The following is a 23,887-nucleotide window of genomic DNA, read 5'->3' as shown; positions in this document are numbered from 1 at the left end:
CTGAGCGCTATTTTCTCTTGCCGCTTTTTAGGAGAATGATGGCTTTGTCCGGGGAGGGACCCGTGTGTGGGTGTGGGTGGGCACCTGGCCTGGTCTGATGGCAGTGTGGGGTCCCCTTCCCCAGCCTGTGCTGCTGCCTCAAGTCTGATCCAGGAGAGGCAGTCACAAGCAGTCAAATAAAAAGGAGAAACTATTATCAGTATCTGCTACCACGACTCCATGGGGCCCAGTGGCCCAGGGTGGCAGGAAAGCCTGGACTACAACCAAAGTGAGTGCTCCTGGGAGTGGGAGAGGACATGATTTGGAGAGGAGGCCTAGGTTAGCCTGGGAAGCTAGGGATGTGGTCGGTCTCATCTCTGGACTTCCCTGCAGAGCTGCTATTTGCAGTGAGCCACACTGAGGGCTGCCATGAAGGGAGAGTCTGGGCCAGTCTCAGGGAAGGAAGCTGAGAACAGGGCCAAGGAGTGAGTGACAGGCAGCTAGGGCTCCCAGGGAATAGTAGGCCAGGGCCTCTGTGATGACAGACAGGCTTGGAATCCAGGAAAAATTATGGGGAAGGGGATGAGGGGAAGAGGGACCGCAGGCCAAGGCTGCTGAGAGTGGGAGGCACCCTCCCCTCCCACAAGAATTCTGGAGAACTGCCCTGCATCTAAGATGAGATGGTGTCTGTCCTAGCTCAGGCTGATGGGGCTAATGTTGCAGGTGCTGCTTGCTGGGCTGAGGACCCAGATCTGTCAGCTCGGGAGGACTGAGGGTTTTCTGGGCTCTTGCCAGCTGGGAGGAAGGGTTACATAAAGCCAGCTCAGAATGGGGGATCCCACAGTAGCTGGAGAGATGCCCTTAGGTGTAGATCAGGGAGGAATGAGGGTTCCCCAGAGCAGGTGAGGCGAGGCTCACTGCCATAATTAAAGATGCCTTTGCTTTCTGCAAGCCCTGACACTGACTGGCACACTTGGCATCCTGGACCCGGCCACGGGCCCCAGGGCTCCCAATTTCACAGTCAAGGCTGTGGCACAGAGCACAGGAAGCTTTGACTCAGGGTCAGAGGGGACATGGGCTCTAGCCAGGAGCAAAATGAGGAACTCTGTTCCCAGCCTGACAGTGCCACAGTCTTACACAGAAAGGAAAGAGCCAGAGCAGCCTCGACCCAACCCCTGCCCACCAGCTCTCTCAGTCTCTAGTTCCTCACCTCTGACATGAATGATTCCACCTCAGGAGGCCATGAGGATTAACACTGGTTCATAATATACAGTTTCTGGCAATTAGAAGGTGTTCCACGATTTGTTACTCTGTGTATGCTATTATAATCTTATCATAGACCAGCCTGGACAATGCTTCAGCCTTGTTTCAGCCTCAGGTGTTTATTTTTAGGAAATGTGATAAGAATGACCGGCAAGTCCAGCTTTCTTAAATTTCAAGATTGAAAGAAGTAAGGATTCTTCTCACCTAGCCACACTCTCACCCTGGGAATAGCACGGGCACCCCCTGCAGGAGGAAGCGTGAGGTGCGGCAGACATGTGAGCTCAGCCAGAGGCATGTGACAGTTCTCCGTCTCCTCACTTACCAGCTGGGTGACTGGGCAAATCACCTAGCTGCTTTGAACCTTGGTGTTCCCATCTGTATTATGGGCTAAAATAAGTACCTACATCATAGGTTGTTGTGCAGACTAAATGAGATAATGCATTTAAACACTCAGCATAGTGCTTGGCCCCCGCGAGCACTCACTGAGTGGAAGCTATTAAGACATTCTGTTCACAAGGTTTCTATAAAGAGAGAATGCACGGGAAGGTGTTTTATGAACTGTAAAGTCTACAGCACATTAGCTATTATCATTGATTTATCAGGGCTATCTGTTTGGGTGTCTATATCCATGTATTTGCATGCTGATATGTATTTGCTTACCATTCTGAGGTTTTTTTGATATGTACATGTTATATGTGTGTGCATATAGATGTGTGGGTGTGTGAATATTTGTGCGTGTTTACATATATGTATCGACCTAACAGTACCCCCTCCTCTCCCTAATGCTTTAGGGGATCCTAGGCCAGAATAGTTACGTGCCTTCCAGGTTTTCTGGAACCTTTGCTTGATTTTTTTATCTGCTTCCCAAGATTGTATCCATTCTCCAAGATGACTGATTTGCTGTGAAGAAAAGATAAATTTGTGATTATTAAAGAAATGGAGGTTATCAAGTGAGGCCAGATAGGTTTGTCCAAATATAGAAAAAAAAGCATAATGATATGCAGTTAAATGCACATAAAAAGGAAAATGCCACAAAGGGAAACACACATAAGACAGAGCCACTAAGCTATGTCCAGACGATATGAAGAACTGATACACACTAAGAAAGAAATTATGTATCTACCATCTTAATAGCAACAGTCCACTCAAATAGTGTTCAAAGGAGAGAGAGTTAACTGTTAAAAGACAGAGAATAATAACAATCGCTGCACATTTAGCAGCTCACGAAGGGCTCTCCCATCCTCAGTCTCTTGGCTTCTTAGGAAGTAGGGGTCTGTCTTCAATCCCCTTCCCTTACAGCAGCTGCCTTCATCACAGGGAACGGTACCCTGCCCCTCTAGCAATGAATGAGACATACCAGCAAAAACAAATAGCAATGATAAAACCCAATGTGGTCAGGGACGTGGAGAAGAGGGCACATTTTCCATATTTCTACTTGTACCGTGTATCTGTTCTTTTTTTGGTAGCGAACAATTTAGCAAAATCATAATAAAAATACTCCAAGGGAGTAATCCAAAAGGAAAAACAAATTTGCAAAAAGATAGTCACAGCGACCGCGTACATACTAGCGAAAGATTTGGAACAACGCACATGCCCGATCGTAGAGGCACGGCGAGGCCGACTCTGCTCTCCTAACAGGACGGGCGCAATGGTGGGCTGAAGGAGCAGATCACAGAACGGTCTGTGCCCACCGGTTATAACGCAGACAAACGTGTCGGCGCACGGACAGGCCTAGGGAGAATTTAGAGGGATAAACACAGTTAATTTTCACTTGCTTCATAATTGTTTTTAAAAAGGGAAAGATTTGTCTTACTCCTACAAAGAGGAGTAGGGACATGTTTTGATCAAGGACAGCAAGGATGAAATATCCCCAGGGGGTTCCTTGGAAGGGACGTATCTCACTGGATGTGAAGTTCCGGGGCGAGTTGATGGGAGCACGATCACAGCAGGTTTCCCTCACACCTTGCACAAGTACGTGTGTGTGTGTCCACAGCTGCCGGGAGATCTGGGCCCAGGAAAGCTTCAGTGAGAAGAGAAATTTGCTGCATTGCACCTGCCCTGTCAGCCCCATGGGGTTTCCTGACACCCAGTGAGAGGCCAATGGGGAGAGGGTTGCAGGGCACAGACTTAAGGGGCTTTATTTCCTCTTCCCCTTCGGTTAGGCTGGAACTTATTACACTTCTGAGATTTCTTCCCTGACCCACCCTGCCCCTAAAGGACCCCCGGTGTGCAGGTCCACTTTCCCCTCCACTGCAACATCCCTAACCTCTCTCGGTGTCCTTCACTCTTAGGGTGCACAAAGGTTGGGTGCGGGCAGAGACGGAGTGAGTGTCAGCGTGGACACCGCCTGGCGCTCTGTTGCTCTTTCCTCTGGCTCAGCAGCCTGTGAGCCGGGCCCTGCGCTAGGGAGCCGGGCACACCTGCCCCCTTCAGGAGCTCACGGCCAAGCGGGGAAGTGGGGAGAGAGAGGAAGCACTTTCTTCAGTTCTCTGTGTCCACACCAGAGAGCAGGGAGGCCAGCCAGCTGTGGGCCAGAAAGAGGCCCGTCCATGCGTCTAGTGGTGCCAGGGCTCACCACTCACCCCAAGGCAGGCAGGCCACGTGACGTGGAGGTGGCCGAGGAGATCAAAGCCCTTCTAAAGGCTGCAGCTGGACCATCTGCTGTTCTGCAGGAAATTGGCCTGGGATTCCCAGATCTTCATGGTAAAAGAAAATTCCGAAACCCCAATTTTTGTGTGGAATAAATTTTTTAAAAACATATTGAGTCAACAGCCTGCAGGCCAAACCTACTTTGTATGATGAATTCAGCCTATGGACCTCCACGTAAGACCTTTAGGGAGCCTACCTGGGGCAACTGCAGACCGGAGCGAGACCCTGGGCAGCTGGCTGGGTTGCACTCGCCAGCCCTGGAGCCCAGACCCGCTGCTGCTTCTCTGCAGCCCCCCAGCCCCTCCACCAGCTCTGGTCCCTACTCCTAACTCTGCTCATTTCCCTCATTATCACCAGACCACTAGGTGGCACTGTGAACCCAACAGCTTACCCTGGCCGAGCAAACCTGGGTCCCCAAGTTCCCTCAACCCCAGCCCATCCAGGCAACCTTGCTGCCATGGACTAATCTGGGATCTTCTCGGCTTTTTCTTTACTCTTTTTATTAAATCAAAAAGACCCCTTTATGTCTGGTGTGCTCTGTCCTCTAGGCCAGTGCTGCCCAATACAAATATAATGAGCCACATTTTAATTTTAAATTTTCTACTAGGCACATTTTTTAAAAAAAATGAAAGGAAAAAGATGAAATTGATTTTAATAATGTTTTATTTAGCTCAATATATCCAAAATATTATCATTTTAATATGTAACCAATATAAAAAGCATTGATGAGATATTTTACATTCCTTTTTTTGTACCAGGTCTTCAAAATCCGGTGTGTGTTTTACATGTATAGCACATCTCAGTGTGGACAGGACATTTCAAATGCTCAGTCGCCACATGTGGCTGGAGGCCACAGGGCAGCTGTAGGCCCCACAGAGTCAGCTCCCAGGTTGTGACATGGAATTCTGTCCAGCTGGATGCTGACTTAGAGCCTAGGAGGTCTCAGGGACCCAACCTGCCACCTCTAAAGGAGTTTTCATATTAGGAAGGTACTTGCATACTTCTGGAAACTCCAGGGACGGGGAGCCCAGCTCACTCCCCTGGCCCTGCTCCTGGCCTGGAGTGGGCGAGGGCCTTCCTGAGCACTGAGACGGGGAGGAGGCACCCCCCCCACCCCCGCAGGCCTGCACTTTGCAGATAACAATGGGTTTCCCTTATTGAGCAAAAATCTTAATTTAATATAGTCAAATTTATCAAACCTAAAATTTTCCCCAAGGCCACAAACATTCCTGAAACTTGTGAACCTCCAGGTACTCTATGAGACCCCAAGGCCCCCCTCCGGCCCGGCCCTGCAGGCCCTTCTTAGGACTCTCCTTCCTTCCCTCTGGCCAGTTCCTCTCTCCCTGCCTGTTCACACTCCCTCCTTGGCCTGTCTGTCCCTGCCTTTGCTGGAAGCAGCATCTCTGAAGGCAGCTTGATGCGTACCCAAAGGCTTTTCTTCCCACGAAGATGGCTGGTTTTGCTCCTAGCTAGCCCCAGGACCTGGGCCAGGAATTGATATCTGATTGGGATACAGTTTGAAATAAGTGTCTCTCTGTTTCCAGGCCTTGGTTGCTGATCTGTGACATCAACGGATTTGAACTCCACAACCTCTGAGGCCCCTTCCATCTCTCACTTCCCACCCCGCATCATGTGCGACCCTAGGATTTTAAACTTATCTCATAGGCCTCCCTCCAAGCCACAGACACTTGGTGGTTCCAGTCTCCCTCGTAAAGCGACATAAGGAGAGAGGACAGGAATATGAGAGAAAGAGATGCAGAGAATGGGGAAGGAGGCAGAAACAGAAGGAGGAAGTGTAAGAGAACAAAGACAGAATCAGAGAGGATGGGAGCCAGAACCCGAGGCCCTTCAGAGCCGGCCTCTGCCCTGAGCAGCTCCTGAGCAGGAGATCTTTGCCTGCCTGCCCTTTAGCACTGCAGAAAAGCTCTGATGGGAATGAGATGGACCAACACTTCCCCCTTATCCCCCCCTACCCCCCAACCCTTGGCGAGCTGCTTAGAAACCCATTCAGAGGGCCCTGTTGGTCCAGGCAGGATCCTCCAGGGCCCCACTGGTGCTCACGTCGCCTTTTCCTCCTGGAGCCAGGAGCCAGGAGCCAGGCACTAGGCTGAGGCCTGGGCACCTCTAGGGCTTGGAGGTCAGGGTCTCAGTGGGATGTGATAGGCCCAGGGCCCAGCCTTTCCCAGCAGATAGGAGGAAGTGGGAGCCTGCTCCAGTAGGAGAGAAGCAGCCGGCTCATTGCCCAGGACAGCTGAAGACCCACCCCTTTGTGACCCACTCTGCCTTTTTCCCATCCAGAGGCCCCAGCCCAGAGCAGCAGATCCTGAGACTGCAGTGGAAACCAGAGACCGGCCCAAGTCCCTCTGGGCTGGGCTGGGCTGGGCTGGGCTGGGTAGAGGCAGAATGCTGCTGGGTGGTTCTCTGGGGAGAGGGGAATTGAAAAGGAAAAGCATCTCCAAGGAGGGCAGAGAGGGAGGGAGGTTATGTGGTGCGTGCGCGCGCACAGACACACAGACACACACACACGCACGCGCACAGACACACACACATGCACACGCACACACACACGCACACACCCTCCTGACAGCCTGAGCCTCGCTGGGAAGAGGAGCGTTCTCCTTTCTGCTCTCCAAGCTTTCTGTTGCTTCCACGCTCATCTGCGCTGTCAGCAGCGCCAGCAAAGTTGGCCTCAAACTTGAACAGAGCTAAAGGCTCCAGATTCCTGGGAGTTCCTTGGGGACAGCAGGCAGGCCCAGCCTCTGAGCTCAGCCAGGCTTGAGGCGCCCACTGTGACCCTCCAGTACCCAGCTGGCCCTCAGTCCCCTGGGCAGTGCTCCTTCCTGGAGGCCCCTGTCTGGGCTGGGGAGTGGGGTGCTGAGGTCCCTGTGGAGCCCCTTGTCCTGGCCGAAGGCCCAGGCCAACAGGGCCAACCTCATGCAGCCTCAGTTTCCTCCAGCGCAGGAGCCGAGCTCCACCTCCCACCTGGACCTGCCGGAGATGGAGAAGCTCCTCACCAAGGTAAAAGACAAGGATGACAAGACCCTGAATCTGTCCAAGTCCCTCTCGGGGGCTCTGGATCTGGAGCAGAATGGCCACAGCCTGCCCTTCAAGGTGATCTCCGAGGGGCGCCGGGAGGCCCCACTCCCCCGGTCCCCCTCCAGGGCCAGCTCGAGGCGGGCATCCTCCACTGCCACCACCTCCTTCGCCCAGGACCAAGAAGTTCCCAAAGATTACCTCATCCTCGCCATCGCCACTTGCTTCTGCCCCGTCTGGCCCCTCAACCTCATCCCCCTCATCTTCTCTATCATGGTAAGTGCTGCTCTTTGTTCCAGGGAGGGGGCTGGGCCCAGGGGTGGGCAGGCATGTTCCCCAGACAGGGGGTCTAGAGGAAAGAGCTCGGTGCTGGGGGCTTGGCGGAAGACCCCCTTCTCGGCTGGCTCCTCCTTCCCCTTGGAGAGGGGCCAGTGCCTGAGATCTTCTGTCCACGCTCCTCTCGCATCTCTGCTCCCGGCATCACAGCTTGACTTTGCACCTGTGCCTGCTGGGGAGAGGGACCTAGGGAGCCACCTGGCACTAAACCCTGCAGGGCAGAGACAGACAAGTTGAGGGACTGGCCTTTTTTGGAGGGGGAAGGGATTTTCCTAAACAGTCATTCCTGAGTGGGGCTGTGTATCAGCCAGAAGGGGTCCCAGGGCCCCATGTTCTCAGGAAGGGAGCCAGGCATCCTGGGCCACCTGGGCATTCGATCAGCCTGGGCTAGCTCAGGTTTCCATGAGCCTGTGGCAGTGGCTTCCCTGCCATGCACTGGGGACCCTGGGGCCTGGCTCCCCTGAGAGTCACATAAGGAGGGGAGTCCGTGGGCTGCTCCTCAGGGGTGGAGTTCCCCCTGGAGCCCTTTGGACCTTGGTGGTTGCACTGATTTCAGCAACTGTCTTCAGGGCAGGAGATGTCTGGGCCTCAAGTGAAAAATTTGAGAGTCTGAGGGCATGGCCGCCAGGCTTGCCAAGGAGGAGCGTGTGGGTGAGTCTTTACTTCTGTAGGTTTTGAGTCACTTATCTGCTCCCAAACCCAGCCGTTTGTGTAGGGCTACTTGCATAGATCCCACAGAAAATGTTGGTACATGTTGGCAAGAGAAAGAATGGCAGTGACTTTCAGAATGAGGTTAGGAGCGGGGGAAGCAAACTGTGGGCCCCAGACTGGTCAGGGGCTGAGGACTGAGCGGGGTGACCCTGTTTGCTTCCCTCTGGAGTGACTCTACTGCTATCGCCAAGCCCCCAGGAGCTGAGGTCACTCTGGGCTGCCCTCTCAGCGAGCCCATATTTCTTCAGACATCTCTGTCCACTTCATTAAGGCCCAGTCTCCAGCCAGAGAAGCCTTCCCCAGTCCCCAACCCTTCCAGTACCACCTTCCAGGACATCGAGGGACACTGGTAGCACTACTGAGTCCGAGGGACCTGGCATGGGCTCAAGAGCAAGGGCTGGGCAGGGACCAGGACAGGGACCTTCCAAGCTTTCAGTGTTGCCTGCTGCACTTGGGGACAGCTGGAGCTGAGCCAGGCCCCAGAGTTGCAGCCAGTAACTTTGGGCGGAGCCAACCTCTTGGTTACAGGGAATGGCCCCAGGAGGGGAGACAGGCTTTGAGGAGGGAAACCACACAAGGTCTCAGGAGAAAACAGTTGCTAGAATCGGGATCCTGGCAGGAGTGTCAGAGCAGGCTGGGTGGAGCTGCCTCTGTCAAAGGAAACCTGGCCCAAGACTGTGAGACCACTGAACCCATCCCCAGTACATTTCTATGTCCTTTTAAGCTTCTTGAGTCAGGTCTGATGGTCGCTGGGCCAGGTGCAGGGATATACAGTGCAAAACCAGACACCATCGCCAACTCCTGGGTTCCTCCAGTCCAGCGGGGAGAAACAGATCCTTACAACATGTTGCAAGAAGTGCCCATGCTAGACAGAACCACAGGGTAATTGTGTGGCCTTGGGCAAGTCACTCAAACCTCTCTTTTCAATGTGCCCATCTGCAAAATGGGCATAACTGTAGTGCCTACATTAGAGAGCTGTGAGAGGGTGAAATGAGACGGCCACGCACAGTGCTTGAGAACAACACCCAGCCCACAGTGAGAGCTGTTACCTGGTGATAGTATTTAAGTGGCAGCTGACAGCATCCCCAGTGGGGGATGGGAAGCCATCGTAGGGTTTTAAAAATAGCTTTATTGAGAGATAATTCACATACCATGCAATTCACGCATCTAAAGCGTACAGTTCAATGGTTTTAGCGTACTTACAAATAGGTGCAGCCTTAGCCACAGTCAGTTTTAAAACATCTGCCTTGCCTCCAAAATAACCCTGTGCCCTTCGGCTATCACGCTCTGCCCCAATCCCTTCCAGCCCTGTGCAACCACTAATCTTCTCTCTGTCTCTATAGATTTGCGTCCTCCGGACATTTTGTATAAATGGAATCATACAGTATGTGGTACTTTGTGACTGGCTCTATCACTTAGCATGATGTTCTCCAGCTCCGTCTCTGCTGCAGCACGCACATCGTAGGGCTTGGTGCCCAGAGGAGTGTGGCCAGATTTTGGTGGCTCTGTCTGGTGCAGGGAGAGAGGACAGGCTGAAGGGGAGAGACTGGCATTCAGGTGAGGGGACCTTTGTAGGAATACAGGCGAGAGGTGAAGAGGCCTGGACCAGGGCCACAGCAAGGGGCAGAGGGGCTTCTGGAAACCCTTTAAGAGCTGGTCACGCTGGCCACTCATTCATTCAGTCGACTTGAATGGCAAGTGGCTTGTTCTGAAGGAACTAAGTGGGACAGGATGATTAGGCCCCGCGTGAGTGAATGCTCCTCTTTTATGAACCAGGCACTGTGTGGGGCATTGGGGAAGCAGATGGAAAAGGTCAGTAGCAGGTCTCTGGCCTGGCAGAAGGTGCAAGAGCACGATGGGGGAAGGAGGGGGCAGGGACTTGTTCCGGGAAGTTAAGTTTTATTCTAGTGGCTCTGAAGAGCCCTTGGTGAGTTTTGAGTAGAGGCACGATGTGGTCAGTTTGTTTTAAAACCAACACTCAACTGCATTATGGGAACTGGGCTAGAGCAGGGAGACCCCCCAGGAGGCTCCTGAGGGGGTCCAGGCAGGGAGCGCAGGGCCTGCGCTGAGCAGCGGACTCAGGAGGAGGGTGCGGAGAGGTCTGCGGAGGAGGGGGCAGCAGTGTTCGCACCAGGCTCCGGCCGTCTACCTCAACAATACCAGGCCCATCTTAGAGAGCTCCGGGGACCCACGACGTTTACAGGGTGGGCAGAGGAAGCGGACAGAAAGTGCTTTTGAAAAGGAGATTCCAGGAGGTGGGAGGAAACTAGAAAAGGGGAAGAGACACCAGGCAGGGGTGAGTCTGAGGGACGGAGGGGCCAGAGGCTGAGGAGAGGGCAGGAGGGCAGAGGCAGATGGAAATACTCAGAGGAAAGGCGACTGGCTCACGTGCCACAGCTGCCATGCCACCAGAGCTGTGGAGGGTGAGGTTGTTTGCTGAGATAGGGGCCTGGTGGCAGAGGGGAGGGGAGGTGACCAGACAGGTCAATGCCCCGAGGGCTCTGCCGAGGCTGGAGACCATGGATCCGGGTTGTTCTTGGCCTGCATGGTGCTGGGATTTTCTCCAGCTGTCAGTGTAGGGTCACAGACATGGGTATTGGGCCAGCCCAAGGCTGGGGATGGCGCAGTTGCCATGAGGGCAGGACCAGCTGGCACAGGAGTGCTGGCGGCTGAGGTGACGCTGACAGGTCCGGCTGGGCTGGGAGGGAGCGAAGCTGGGAAGACGGTGACAGCCTTGGAGGACAGGGAGAGGTCACAGGCTGGGCACAGAGAAGTCAAAGGACAGGTGCCATGAGCACGAAGGGGTGAGAGATGCAGGGCGTTGAGATCTCAGAGGAGGAGCCGGGGCCGGGGCGTGAGGGCCGGGGGGAAGTGTGGTTGTGGAAATGAATTTCTAAAGGGAAGCCTCAGGAGCCAGGCAGAAGGAAAGTGGGGCCCAGCGTTGAGAGATAGTATTACTGACATTCACCAAGCGCTTACCAAACGCTGGCACAGGTCCACACCCCTTACCTATGTCGTCTCAGTTAGTTCTGGCGATGCCCCTGTGAGGTCTAGTGTTGTTATTCTCATCTTACAGATGACAGAACTGAAGCACAGAGGCAGGAAATAACCTGCTAGTAAATGGGGATCCAGCCAGGACCGGAGCCCGGGCTGGCTGCCTGGAGTGAGAGCCCCCGTCCCTACCCACTGCACTAGACTGCCTCCTTGGGAAGCAGGCAGTGCCAGGTAGGGAGCACTACTGGGTGTGCCGCAGTTGTCGCCTTGGTCAGGAAGCCAGTCTAGTTCACAGGACACGCCCACACCTGGGGAGGGAGGGGTCAGTTGTTCACCTGGGGCTGTCACACTAAGTCCTGCCCAACAGCAGCACAGGTGAGAAGACCTGTGTGAGAGAGAAAGTCTCCTGGGCTGCTGTCTCCAGGTCCTGAGATGGGCTTCAGAACTCCTCATCAGATGTCCCCCCACTGGTTACCAAAAGAAGGATCAAACCCTTCACCCCAAGGATGGAAGGAGACCCACAGCCCTGACAGCCCCTCTAGAGCCTGTTACCGTCTGCAGAGCACGCTCCCACGCTCCCATGTGAGTTGGGTGAATTGTTCCCGCTGAGCAGACGAGGCCACCGGGCCATGCAGAGCAGCGCCTTGCCCATGGCCACACGGCTGGTAAGAGGCACATCAGCTGGACACTGGACCTGCTGTTCTCTCCATGGCTCCACCCTGCAGATGCTCTCGGGGCTACGATGGTGTGTCCCTCCCAGGAAAGCCAAACTTTTCAGGCATTTGGACAGGGAGGGAAGAATTCTACTTCCTTCCCTCTCACCCACTCCCCACCCGCTCACTGAACTCTCCTCCCACCCCACTCGCTCCATCAGTAGACGACGAGGGGACCAGCAGCGTCCCTCCCACTGTGGCTGTGACAGGGCCTGCCGTGAGCAGGCTGGTGGACCAGGGGCTCTACCTGAGGAGCTGCCACCGCAGGTGCCCAGACCTAGCTCTGCTCAGTGCCTCAGCCTCCTGTGAGCCTCTAGGGTAGAAGATTTTATTTCCAGGTCAGGCTGAGAAATGGCCACATTCCTCCATTGCAGCAAGGTCTCCTGCCAGTGAGGAAAGCTGGACCCCAGGCGGGGCCTTCGGTTAGCGACAGAGACCAAACAAGCCTCAGACAGACCTGAGTGTGCGACCTCAGGAGCCACGTGACCGTGTCCACATCACTTGGTTGAGTGACTCCTTCCTTGGCCTCCGTTTCTCATCTATAAAATGGACATCATAAAACCATCGACCTCGTAGGGCTGTCGGGAGGATTAGATGAACTACCGAGTGTGAAAGCACCTGGCACAGAGCCCGACGTGTCGTAAACGCTTAACAAATGCAAGTGGTTTCTGCTATTACTAATGCTAGGTGAACTTTGCAATGTCAGAGGAAAGGGCGAATCCCCAGTAAACGGACAAGTCTGACTTCAGCCGGTGTGGGGGTAATGGAGTCTCACCCTCAGACAGCAGCGGGGGTGGGCAGCCCTGTCTGCAGCTTTGGTGATCTCTGCGCAGCTCCTTCTCTGTGGGTCGTTCCTACAACATGGGAAGCACCACACAGACCTCGAGTGGCTTCAACACTTTCTTTCTTAGGCGTTTTTTGCAAGCTAACTATTTACCTGTCGTGCATGCGGTGGCACCTCTCGCCACCCTTCCACTCACTGATGCGCTCGCGCGCCCACTCAGCAGGCCTGCGAGCCCCAGCCGGGCTGACGGTCACTGGCACGCAGACACACGGCTTAGAATAATGACGACTCCTGAGTCGGGCGGTAAACAGCGGCTGTCTCAGGCCCCTCAGCACTCCCAGTCCCTCCCACCACCACTGCAGCTGCCCTGCCTGCCCCCACCCCAGGACCCCTACCATACCTTCCTGCTCTCCAGCAATGGAAGGGTTAACCTGCAGTCAGAGCGTCCCAGAAACAATGGCACTGGAGCGAGAGAGGGGAGAGGGGGCGTGGAGGAGCACATCTCCGTGGAAGGACTAATAGCTGATCTGATCGGCCCTGCACAGCTTTTTGGTTCTCCTCAGACCTGCCGGGCTTGGCCGTGGCGTGGCTGGCAGAGGCAGCTCTTTCCTGAGGCGTCTCGTTGCCACCTTCCCTGGCTGGTTTCAGCCTCTGGCGGCTCTGCTCAGCACCCTGCCCACCCTGCTTTCCTCCCACCTCCCCACCCCCTCAGACGCTTCCCAACGTCTTTCCTCACTGATCTACTAACCTGAACTCATGTTCTCCCTTGCCACCCCCCCAGCCATTGCGATCACAAATGATCTGTGAACCCACAATCATTACAACCGCATCTGCAGTTAATACTGTGCCTTCACCTTGAGCCATTTTGTATATGGGAAGGTGATGCCCCTGAGCAGGATGGGGGAGCAGGAGGTAATTCACTCATAACAAAAGAGGAAGGGTCTCCTTCCATCCCTGGGGTCAGGGGCTTGATTCTTCATTTGGGGAGATTCCAGAAATGAGCACCAGCTAAGGGTCGGGAACTTAATCTTGACGGCAGCCCTGTGAGTTAGGTACGACATCGTCACTCTGCAGGTGAGGGGACGGGGCTTAGAGAGGTTCAATAGTTTGCCTGAGGCCACACGGCTGGCAAGAGGCAAGGCCAGGGTTCAACGCCAGGAGGGGGCTCCCAAGCCTGTACTCTTTTCACTCTACGCTGCTGCTGCGGGACGAGAGGACTGTGCCTCTCACCTCTGAATCGTGGTCCTCCGTGCCAAGCAGGCGTTGCAGGATAACCGGCCACAAGTAGAAGTCTGCTCTCAGAGGCAGCTATTTTCCCTCCACCTTACAGATCAGAAAACTAAGATGTACAGGATAGTTGTGAGGTTTACATTGGATAGTGTGTCAAAAGTGCCTGACACAACAAAGCCGCCGCAATCAGATCTGCCCTGTTCCATCTGGCCAGTCCCAATGCATATTCTTCTACGGTGTCTCTCAGGCTCCCAGGAACACGTGTGACTGACATACATGGACTCAGAGCTCTTTGGATAAAGGAAAGACTGGACTTAGCATGACCGAAAAAATGACCTTTCTTTCTCCCCTCCCCTCCCCACCTCTCTTCTACTCAAGCAAGCACACGTGTGCCTCTCTCCATGGTCCTGAACCGTTGCCCAAGGCCTGGCTACTTCTCAGGAAAGTAGGGGTGGGACTCATCTCAAACCCTGCTCCTCTCCCCCCGCATGTCATGCTCACAGCCAAGGAGTCCCCTGGCAACAGCTCAAGGCAGCCTCAGAATTTCTAAAGCTGAACTTCTTAGACATCCCTGAAGCCTTTCTGTATGTTGTCCCCTCTTCTAATGCTGCCCATTCGTTGAAGTCCTGAGTTCAGTGACCTGGGCCATGCAGGGAGCTGGAGGTGGCATGAGTTAGTGGGTGGGACCAAACCCCAGATGCCAGGTATCTTTTCAGTGGGACCTACTGCCCTTATTTCTTTCATGAATCTTCTTTTAACTTTGCACATTCCACGGGCTAAGTTTGCTGGTTAGAAAGCAGATCTCTCATTCTTTCTGTCTTTCCTTGTATTGTTTTCTTCCTACACATTTACTGAGAACCTACTGGGGCCTGGCCCAAGGCTAGATACGAGGGATGCCAAGATGGAAGCGGCATGGTCTCTGCCCTCAAGGAGCTTACAGTCTAGAGAAGGAGAGTGACAAAGCCACAAGAAACAATGACCCAAGGCAGTAAGAGAGGAAAAGGGAGTGGTACAAGATGCCACAGGAGCCTGGGTGGGGATGGGGGGCGCTGACTAATAGGAACCCAGGAAGGTTTTACTGAAGGTGACTCTTGAAGGGTGAGGAGGGAGGGAGTTCCAGCAGGGAGAACAGCTCATGCCCAGGCCCGGGGGCATGAAAGTGCATCCCTATCATGGGCGTCGTGTGACCAGGCTTGGATTTTCAAGACCTCCCCTTGGCTGTGGTATTGAGGAGAGGTTGGAGGGGTAAGTCTGGAAGACCAGTGAGGAGGAGGCTGATGAAATCTCCAGATGAGACAAATTGAGGGAGTGGGCCAGGGCGGTGGAGTGGGACTGGAGAGGAGGGGACAGATGGGAGGCACGGTAGAGAGGTGAGACGGTCAGAAATGGAGACCTAATTGGGGGAAACAGAGAGGAGCCCAGGAGGGGACATGCTAAGATTCTGTCTTGGAAATGGGAACTGTAGGAAGCAGCTGGCAATTCATGCCACAGTGAGAAGCCCTGCCCATCGCTGAGTCCGGGTTAGAGACGAGGGTGGAGGAAGAACCGCAGTCCAGGGGGAGACGGACGTGGGGGGAGCCTCCCGCAGCCTCCATTTACCTGCCATCACAGTCGCATGGAGTGGACGGGAGAGTGCGAGGAAGGACAGAGAGCAGGGAGGCGAGGGAGGTCACAGTCACACGGAGTGGACGGGAGAGCGCGAGGAAGGACAGAGAGCAGGGAGGAGAGGGAGGTCACAGTCACACGGAGTGGATGGGAGAGCGCGAGGAAGGACAGAGAGCAGGGAGGAGAGGTAGGTCACAGTCACATGGAGTGGACGGGAGAGCGTGAGGAAGGACAGAGAGCAGGGAGGAGAGGGAGGTCACAGTCACACGGAGTGGATGGGAGAGCGCGAGGAAGGACAGAGAGCAGGGAGGAGAGGTAGGTCACAGTCACATGGAGTGGACGGGAGAGCGCGAGGAAGGACAGAGAGCAGGGAGGAGAGGGAGGTCACAGTCACACGGAGTGGACGGGAGAGCGCGAGGAAGGACAGAGAGCAGGGAGGAGAGGTAGGTCACAGTCACATGGAGTGGACGAGAGAGCACGAGGAAGGACAGAGAGCAGGGAGGAGAGGGAGGTCACAGTCACACGGAGTGGACGGGAGAGCGCGAGGAAGGACAGAGAGCAGGGAGGAGAGGTAGGTCACAGTCACATGGAGTGGACGAGAGAGCACGAGGAAGGACAGAGAGCAGGGAGGAGAGGGAGGTCACAGTCACATGGAGTGGACGGGAGAGCGCGAGGAAGGACAGAGAGCAGGGAGGAGAGGGAGGTCACAGTCACACGGAGTGGACGGGAGAGCGCGAGGAAGGACAGAGAGCAGGGAGGAGAGGGAGGTCACAGTCACATGGAGTGGACGAGAGAGCACGAGGAAGGACAGAGAGCAGGGAGGAGAGGTAGGTCACAGTCACATGGAGTGGACGGGAGAGCGCGAGGAAGGACAGAGAGCAGGGAGGAGAGGGAGGTCACAGTCACACGGAGTGGACGGGAGAGCGCGAGGAAGGACAGAGAGCAGGGAGGAGAGGGAGGTCACAGTCACACGGAGTGGACGGGAGAGCGCGAGGAAGGACAGAGAGCAGGGAGGAGAGGTAGGTCACAGTCACATGGAGTGGACGGGAGAGCGCGAGGAAGGACAGAGAGCAGGGAGGAGAGGGAGGTCACAGTCACACGGAGTGGACGGGAGAGCGCGAGGAAGGACAGAGAGCAGGGAGGAGAGGTAGGTCACAGTCACATGGAGTGGACGAGAGAGCACGAGGAAGGACAGAGAGCAGGGAGGAGAGGGAGGTCACAGTCACACGGAGTGGACGGGAGAGCACGAGGAAGGACAGAGAGCAGGGAGGAGAGGGAGGTCACAGTCACACGGAGTGGACGGGAGAGCGCGAGGAAGGACAGAGAGCAGGGAGGAGAGGGAGGTCACAGTCACATGGAGTGGACGGGAGAGCACGAGGAAGGACAGAGAGCAGGGAGGAGAGGGAGGTCACAGTCACACGGAGTGGACGGGAGAGCACGAGGAAGGACAGAGAGCAGGGAGGAGAGGTAGGTCACAGTCACACGGAGTGGACGGGAGAGCGCGAGGAAGGACAGAGAGCAGGGAGGAGAGGGAGGTCACAGTCACATGGAGTGGACGGGAGAGCGCGAGGAAGGACAGAGAGCAGGGAGGAGAGGGAGGTCACAGTCACACGGAGTGGACGGGAGAGCGCGAGGAAGGACAGAGAGCAGGGAGGAGAGGGAGGTCACAGTCACACGGAGTGGACGGGAGAGCGTGAGGAAGGACAGAGAGCAGGGAGGAGAGGGAGGCTCCTGCACACAGTGTGGACACAGCATAACACCCTAAGTGAGACGTTTCTGAGAGGGACAGGGGCGCTGTCGGCAATTCCACCAGGACCGTCCTCACAGGCTTCCCTCCCAGACCACAGCCTCCTCCTCTGCCTGGGTAGATGCGTTGTGGCTCTTTTTCCTTCTTGGACCCCATGGAGGGAAGGGAATCTCCCAATAACAACAAAAACACGACAGCATTCCAGTACCAATTGAAGACGTGCTATTGCCAGGCACTGTGCTAAGACCCCTGCTTGTATTATTTCATTTAATCCCCACAACAACCCAATGAAGTAGGTGCTGGTTTTATCCTAATGTTAGAGATGAGGGCACTGAAACTTGGAAAAGGCAAACCACTTGTCCAGGGTCGCACAGCTGGTGCATGGTGGAGCTGGGACAGGCTTCCAGGTGGTCTGGCTGCAGAACCTGTGCCCTTAGTCAGACTGCTCTGCCAGGGAGCTGGAGGCTACACCTGCTCCTGTCTGGATCCCTGCCACATCCAGGTGGGCTTGTGAGTCTCCGGCTTGGCTGTAGCCCCAGCCCCACCCATGCCCCCTCCTCACGCCAGACCCACCTTCTCTTTCCTCTCGCTGGATGGCCCTGAGGTCCAGAGGCATGAACACTTGCGACTTCCTGCCCAGACCCACCGACAGATCCGTCGAGGTGTGAGTCCACCTGCACCTGCACCTGCACCTGTCATCTCCAAGGACAGGAGTGCCCTCCTCCCCTGCCCACAGTTCATCCCTGGGCTCAAGTCCAGACCTCAGCTCCTCTCTGCTGCTCTGGGACATCGTGGCACCGATCACTCCCTGGTCCTATCACCCTCTCCCTCTTTGCTAGAGCATTTCCTCTCCCATCCTGAAGAAATCCCGTTTGTCTCGCCTGGTTGTAGCTACTCTGCCATCACTCTCCCCCGGCCACAGCTAAACTTGTAAGTGCAGCCTCCACTTGCTCTCGAAACTTCCTCACCCCGTCTCGTTCCTAACACTGCTCCATTCTGGTGTCGCCCCCGTGACTCCTCTGAAACTCTCCTGTCAAGGACACCCACGCCCTCTCCTCATCGTGGCTTCGTCCTCGTCCTGCTCTGTGCCTGAGGTGGCGCCCCTGGCCACTCCCTCCTTTGTGAGACTTTCCATCTTGGATCTCCCGGGGGCCATCCTCTCCCACGCTCTTGCCTGTCCTCAGTTTCCCTCGCAGGTTGCTCTTCCTCAGCACCCCTTTATTAGCCAGTGTTCCCCACAGTCTGCGGGCTTTGCCTTCCCATCCGCGTGCTCCCTGGACGACCTCGCCCGCTGCCGAGCTTCCGTTCCACCCGATGCCGGTGACCCCGAGCTCTGCACCTGCTTGTCCGACTGCGTCTGCACAGTCAGGGTACCCAGTCCCGCCTGAACAAGCCCAACACAGAACAGGCCCTCTTCCCTGCCCATCTCTAGGAAGGCACCTGCACTCATCCATTGCCCAGGCCAGAAACCGGGGAACCATCCCAGTCACGTCCCTCTCCCACACTCCATTTGATCTCACCAACACCTATGGACTCTCTCCCCACGACTTATGAAATCTGAGCTCTTTTCCAGTTCCCTGCTTAGTTCGCGTCTTTAAATCTGCTCCCAAGCCCCCGCCTCTCTAACCCACACTGTGCGCTGTAGTCAGAGATCATTACTAAAATCAAGTCTGCTTGTGTCCCCACTTAAAGTCCTTCCCTGGCTCCTGATGCCTGCAGGACAAGATCCAGACTCTGCTGTATGACAGTTGGGGCCCTTCCTGATCTGGCCTTTCTCCACCTGTCCAGGGGCTTCTCTTGCCCTGCAGCACAGAGCTCTTCATCGCTGGCTCCGTCTCTTCATCTGTAAAATGAACTAGTAACAGTCCCTGCCTCCCAGGAGTGTTAGGGGGATGAAAGGCTCTCACGGACGGCCAGCATTGGCAGAGTTCCTGGCACGAGGTAATATTCAAATAGTGTTAGGGTTTATCATGACTCCAGCAGGGGTGGGGAATCTTGGTGGGCTTCACAGAGGTGGCACTGGAGCCACCCCTGGCAGGAGGAAGAGGACCCGGACCCGCGGTGCTGCGGGGCAGGAGCAGGAGCAAGAGCAAAGGCATGTGGCGGTCCTGTGCTCACCCCTGGAGCAGCCCCGAGGGGCCGGGCCCGGAGGTTGTGGGAGGGAGCAGTCGAGGACAAGACCAGGAAAGGCAAAGCTGGCCTGAGTTTGGACTTTGTTCTGCGGACAGGGGGACATGGAAGGTGCTGAGCAGGAGTGATGGCTTCAGCCACCATCATCTTGAGAACTCATCTCCCCTGAGATCCCCACACCACAGCCAGACAGGTCTTTCAGAAGCCTCCATCCAAGCGTGTCGTTCCCCGCCCCCGCCATGCATCCTTCACTGGCTCCCGCTATTTCTGGGATAAAGACCAACCTCCTCCCGGTGCTGGTAGAGCCGTGGCCGGGCCTGCCCACCTCTCTGGCCTCTTCGTCACTGCTGTGTCAGCTCCAGCCACGCTGGCCTCCGTCCGGCCCCTCCTGCTTCCCGCACTCAGCAACTACTCTTTGAACATCTGCATATCTGCCAGTGCACGTGGCACCAGGGCCTTTGCACGGGGGGTTCTCACTGCCTGGAACACTCTTCTTCCTTTCGAAAAAAAATCAATTTATTTCTTTCTCATTCTTCACATCTCAACTCAAACGTCCTTCCTCCAGGAAGTCTTCCCTGACTGTCTCCTTTGATCAGCTCTCATCACACCATGTACCTCTTCTTTGTAATTACGCTACCCGCAGTTGTGATTTTGCCTTTACTTGTGTGATCGCAAAGGAGGCCAGCAGGGGGCAGGTTCCACGAGCATAGGAACTGGGACTCTCCTGCACACTGCTGCATCTTGGGGCCCAGCACAGTGCCTGGTGTAAATATCTGGGGTGTGCAATGGTGGCTGGGGAACAGAACGAGGAAGAATAGAGCTTGGAGCCAGGGGCATCTTCAGGAGGCTGGTGCCACGGCTTGGGTGAAAAGTGGCACAGAAGCTAGAGAGGAGAGTAGCGACAGAATTGACTAGGAGAGGAAACACGTTAGCAGGGTGGGATGGCACAGGAGCTGTGACCAGAGTGGGGAAACCAGGCTGTTGCCAATAACTGGAGCTTGGGCAAGTGGAAGGAGATGCCCAAGGCAAGGAGCAGATGGAGTTTGATGTCACGCTGTCCTGGAAGGAGCTTGGAATGGAAGCCCGGAGTTGGGGTGGGGGTTGGTTAGAATTCTGAGAGCTGAAGAGGACAGGACCAGGGTGGTGGTGGGGGGGGCACCTGCATAAAGAGAACAGAGGGAGGAAGGGTCGCTTCTCTGAACTCAGCTTCTTCATCAGGGAAGTGGGGCAGTGCTGCCAAGCTCCTAGGATGGCTCTGAGGCTAAATGAGGTCATTTAGGTGCGGTGCTTTGCAAGCTGCCTGGCACAAAGTAAGGGCTCGATAAATCATCATCATCAAGGTGCTTAACTACATTTCCATGCTGAACCAGGAGCCTCAAATAGCCAGAAAATAGCACAACTGAATGACTGGCCTGGGATCCTGAAGGCTGTCACACGGTTAGTGGACTCCTGCCTGTGCCTGTTCCTAGGGAGGCTGGGCAAGTCCAGGAAGCCCAAGAGGAACAGAGGGAGTCCCAGAGCTGGAGGAGTCTGGAGGTCTTGGGGCCAGCCTGGACAGCAGGGTGATGCCTGACATCATGGGCAGGGCACGGAGCCACTCTTGGAGATGCTTGGACCCACCTCCTACCAAGTCACCCCAGGACCCTCCCAGGATCCTCTCTGCCTTTAATCCACCCTCAACCACCTGATTAATTAGGTCTAAGTGAAACGGAGCTCCCTGAGGAGTGATACGTAAGACTGGGCCCCTGTGAAGCCACACGTGGCTCTAGCCCAGCCCCAGCCTCCCCAGGCAACCCCGAGACGCCTCACCTCTCTCGTGTGATCTGGGAAGCTGGCTTGTTTGATCGAGGATATGGTTCTTGGATGGAAAGTACAGGGAGTGAGGACAGGGCCTTTTTTCTTTCACAACAAGAGGAAGGCTCACAGAGGAAAGCAGGCAGGTGCGTCAGGCTGTAGAGAAAGCCACAGGGGCTGCCTCTGGATCCCAGCGTGGCTGCAGAATTGAGCCTCAGGAGGGACCTGGCCTGTCTGCTCCTGGCAGCTCAGTGTGGCCTGGACCTGGTCCACCCTCTCAGGCCTTCAGCCTCTACCATACCACTTGCCACTACCCTTCTGCCCTGTCACCACCCTAAAAGGAAGAGCCCTGCATTGCTTGGTTCTATTTCTAGCTGTCCCCAGCCAGTGAGGGAGAGGTTTGGTTAGGGTCCCCACAAGAGGCCTAGGCCACTTCTCCAGGAAGATCTGTCTGCCTCTGTGCTAGAGGGGCTGCTGCAGTGTGGGCTGCAGTGGGGATGGAGTATGTCTGGGGGTTCAGGCAAGGTCCCCCGCAGGGCTGCTGAGGCCTGCACGGCTGACAACCGCCTTCCTGAGGTCTCTGCTGTCATCTCTCTGCAGTCCCGGAGCAGCGTGCAACAGGGGGACCTGGATGGGGCCCGGAGGCTGGGCCGCCTGGCCCGGCTGCTCAGCATCACCTTCATCGTCATGGGGACGGTCATCATCATCGTGGCTGTGACTGTCAACTTCACAGGTGAGGCCCGGCCATATGAAGCAGAGGGAGCCAGGATGCTTGGCGTGAGGACTGCCCAAGGGTGTAGCTCAGCCCCCTGGGGCAGGGGAGGTGGGTGGGAGAAGGGGTAAGAGACTGTGGGGGGCATAGCCTTGTCCTCTCACTCCAGAACAGTGACCCAGTCCCTAGCAGTGACAGCGGAGAGGGGATCAGTTTTCTGACTTGGCTTATGCCTGGAGAGTGAAAATGCACAGGACTAGGAGTTAGAGGCCACAAGCTCCAGTCTCAGCTCTAGTGGCCCTGGGACCTGGGCCAGTGTCCTGTCTGGCTGAGCCTCAGTGTTTTCACATATAAAGTGGCAGGGAAAAGCCTCCAGCGTAGGGGCTTTTGTGAGCATCACCCGAGATAACAGAAGTGACTGAGCTCTGTAAACTGTGGGCTTGATACCTAAGTGTCCCTGCTGACACAGCCAAGAGGTACCAGAAGTCAACAATGCATATGGAGGAAGCCAGGAAGTGACACTTCTGTGAGCACCCAAAGGTGGCCCAGTGAAGTCATCCAAGCAGGGGAACCATCTTCAAAGGTGACTCTCAGCTGCTTACGAAGCCCATGCAGCTTTGGGAGTTTGGGGGCCATCCAGGTCAGAGCTGTCCCCCCCACACTGGGAGGCCCCCAAGCATCTCTGCCCATGTCAGTGACCAACCTAGGCTTTTCCACCAAAAAACCTGCCACTCAATTTGCTCCATGGACCCGCAGCAGGGAATCACCTGGGACAGTGTCAGAAATGCAGGATCTCAGGCCCCACCCCGGCCCACTGAATCAGAATCTGCATCTGAATGAGACCCTCAGCCCTGTCATTAGAGTTTGGGACGCACTGGTCTAGAGGGTGTAGCGCTCAACTTGGGCAGAAAGCCTGGGATTGAGCCGTGGGGCCATGGCCAACCTTGGCCACTTAGAACAGGGGAGTGTTCAGGTTTGTAACCAGCCTGCCTGGGTTCCGAATCCAGGCCCCCCACTTTCTGACTCTGTTAGCTGAAGCATGTTCCGTAAGCTGTCTGGGCCTCGGTTTCCTCCATTAGCGGGCATCTGATTGACACGCAGGAACGTGAGAGGCAGGAGCCCACTGTCCAGGACATTAGCCTCAGTGTCATCTTATGATGCTCCTCCAGGCTCCTTCCTCCTGCTGCTGCTTGTCATTTTAGCCAGGACTCTTCCGATGGCGAAGGACAACTACTGAACTCAAACTGGCAAAGGGAATTTGTTAGCTTTCACTAAAAAGTCCAAGCATAGATTGTTCCAGGGGCTCGAACGATGTTGACAGGAATCTGTCTCACTCTTTTGTCCTGCTTTCCACTGTGTTGGCTTCATTCCTAGGCAGGATCTCTCCTTCTGATGGCACGATGACAACCAGACGCTCTAATAGTGGCCCTAATAGTGGCACACGTTTTAATCAGTCCAGTAACTAAGCAAGGAAAAAAGTGCCTTGTTGTAACTGTCAACAGTTACAGCAAAAGTCCCAGGACTGATTCTGATTGGTCCAGTTAGGGTCACATGGCCACCTCTGAACCAATCACCAAGTCTGCATTCCTCTCAATGGCAGGAGCTTCACCAACAGCCCCAAACCAGAGTTCCCCAGTCCTGTACCTTATCCCTGTTACCATGTCCCACTAGGAAACAAAAACCCAAATCCTCAAATCAAGGGCTTGATCTGTTGTAACTGTCCTTTTCTTTACAGTTCAGAAGAAATAAAACTAACCAGGGAGCTGTGCTAGCAGAGGCAGGCCCTGGCCAGCTGGACCCCTCTGAACCCACACATCCCACACACCACGGGGGGACAGGGTGGTGACTGCCAAGTGCCCACCTGTCCCTAAGTCCAAAAGCACAAACTCAGAGGGAAACCCTTATGTCACCCCATTGTCAGTCCACATCAGATAGGACAATCTGGACGAAGGAAGGAAGGAGTGAGATGAAATTTACTGTGAAACTGGTCAGTAATGTGGTTTAATCTCATGGACACGTGCTGGCATTTTGACCCCAGTGCTCTGGCTTGTTTCTCATCCCCACAATTTCCTGGGATCTACCGAGCAGTGTCAACTGCCAGATGAGAAGAAAGCCAGCCCCACGAACAAGACAAACTCTGACGGGGACAGAAGCAGCACTGTCCCTTTGTGTCTGGGACCAGGAGCAAAGACGTGGGACTTTATATT

The 23,887-nt window shown here is 55.3% G+C and overlaps 1 protein-coding gene across 1 annotated transcript; it reads left to right on the top strand.

Annotated features, from left to right (window-relative positions):
* Positions 1 to 219: 219 nt before the first annotated feature.
* Positions 220 to 23,584, top strand: TRARG1 (trafficking regulator of GLUT4 (SLC2A4) 1). Its single transcript, XM_063109814.1, has 5 exons — positions 220 to 268; positions 3,622 to 3,697; positions 6,693 to 7,200; positions 21,569 to 21,701; positions 23,416 to 23,584. The coding sequence occupies exons 1-5, from the start codon at positions 220 to 222 to the stop codon at positions 23,427 to 23,429; spliced, it is 780 nt and encodes a 259-aa protein (XP_062965884.1). The 3' UTR covers positions 23,430 to 23,584.
* The last annotated feature ends 303 nt before the right edge of the window (positions 23,585 to 23,887 follow it).

The sequence above is a fragment of the Cynocephalus volans genome, chromosome 10 (genome assembly GCF_027409185.1).
Source record: "Cynocephalus volans isolate mCynVol1 chromosome 10, mCynVol1.pri, whole genome shotgun sequence".
NCBI lineage: Eukaryota > Metazoa > Chordata > Mammalia > Dermoptera > Cynocephalidae > Cynocephalus > Cynocephalus volans.
The sequence above is the reverse complement of the archived record's forward strand: the minus strand, read 5'-3'. Positions and strand labels throughout refer to the sequence as shown.

Excerpts from the sequence above, each read along its gene's own strand:
- TRARG1 (XM_063109814.1), top strand. The coding sequence starts at position 220 with ATGGGGCCCAGTGGCCCAGGGTGGCAGGAAAGCCTGGACTACAACCAA. Across the intron at positions 269-3,621 it reads AAGCCTGGACTACAACCAAA|CAGCCTGTGAGCCGGGCCCT; the intron begins GTGAGTGCTCCT and ends CCTCTGGCTCAG. Across the intron at positions 3,698-6,692 it reads GCTCACGGCCAAGCGGGGAA|TACCCAGCTGGCCCTCAGTC; the intron begins GTGGGGAGAGAG and ends GTGACCCTCCAG.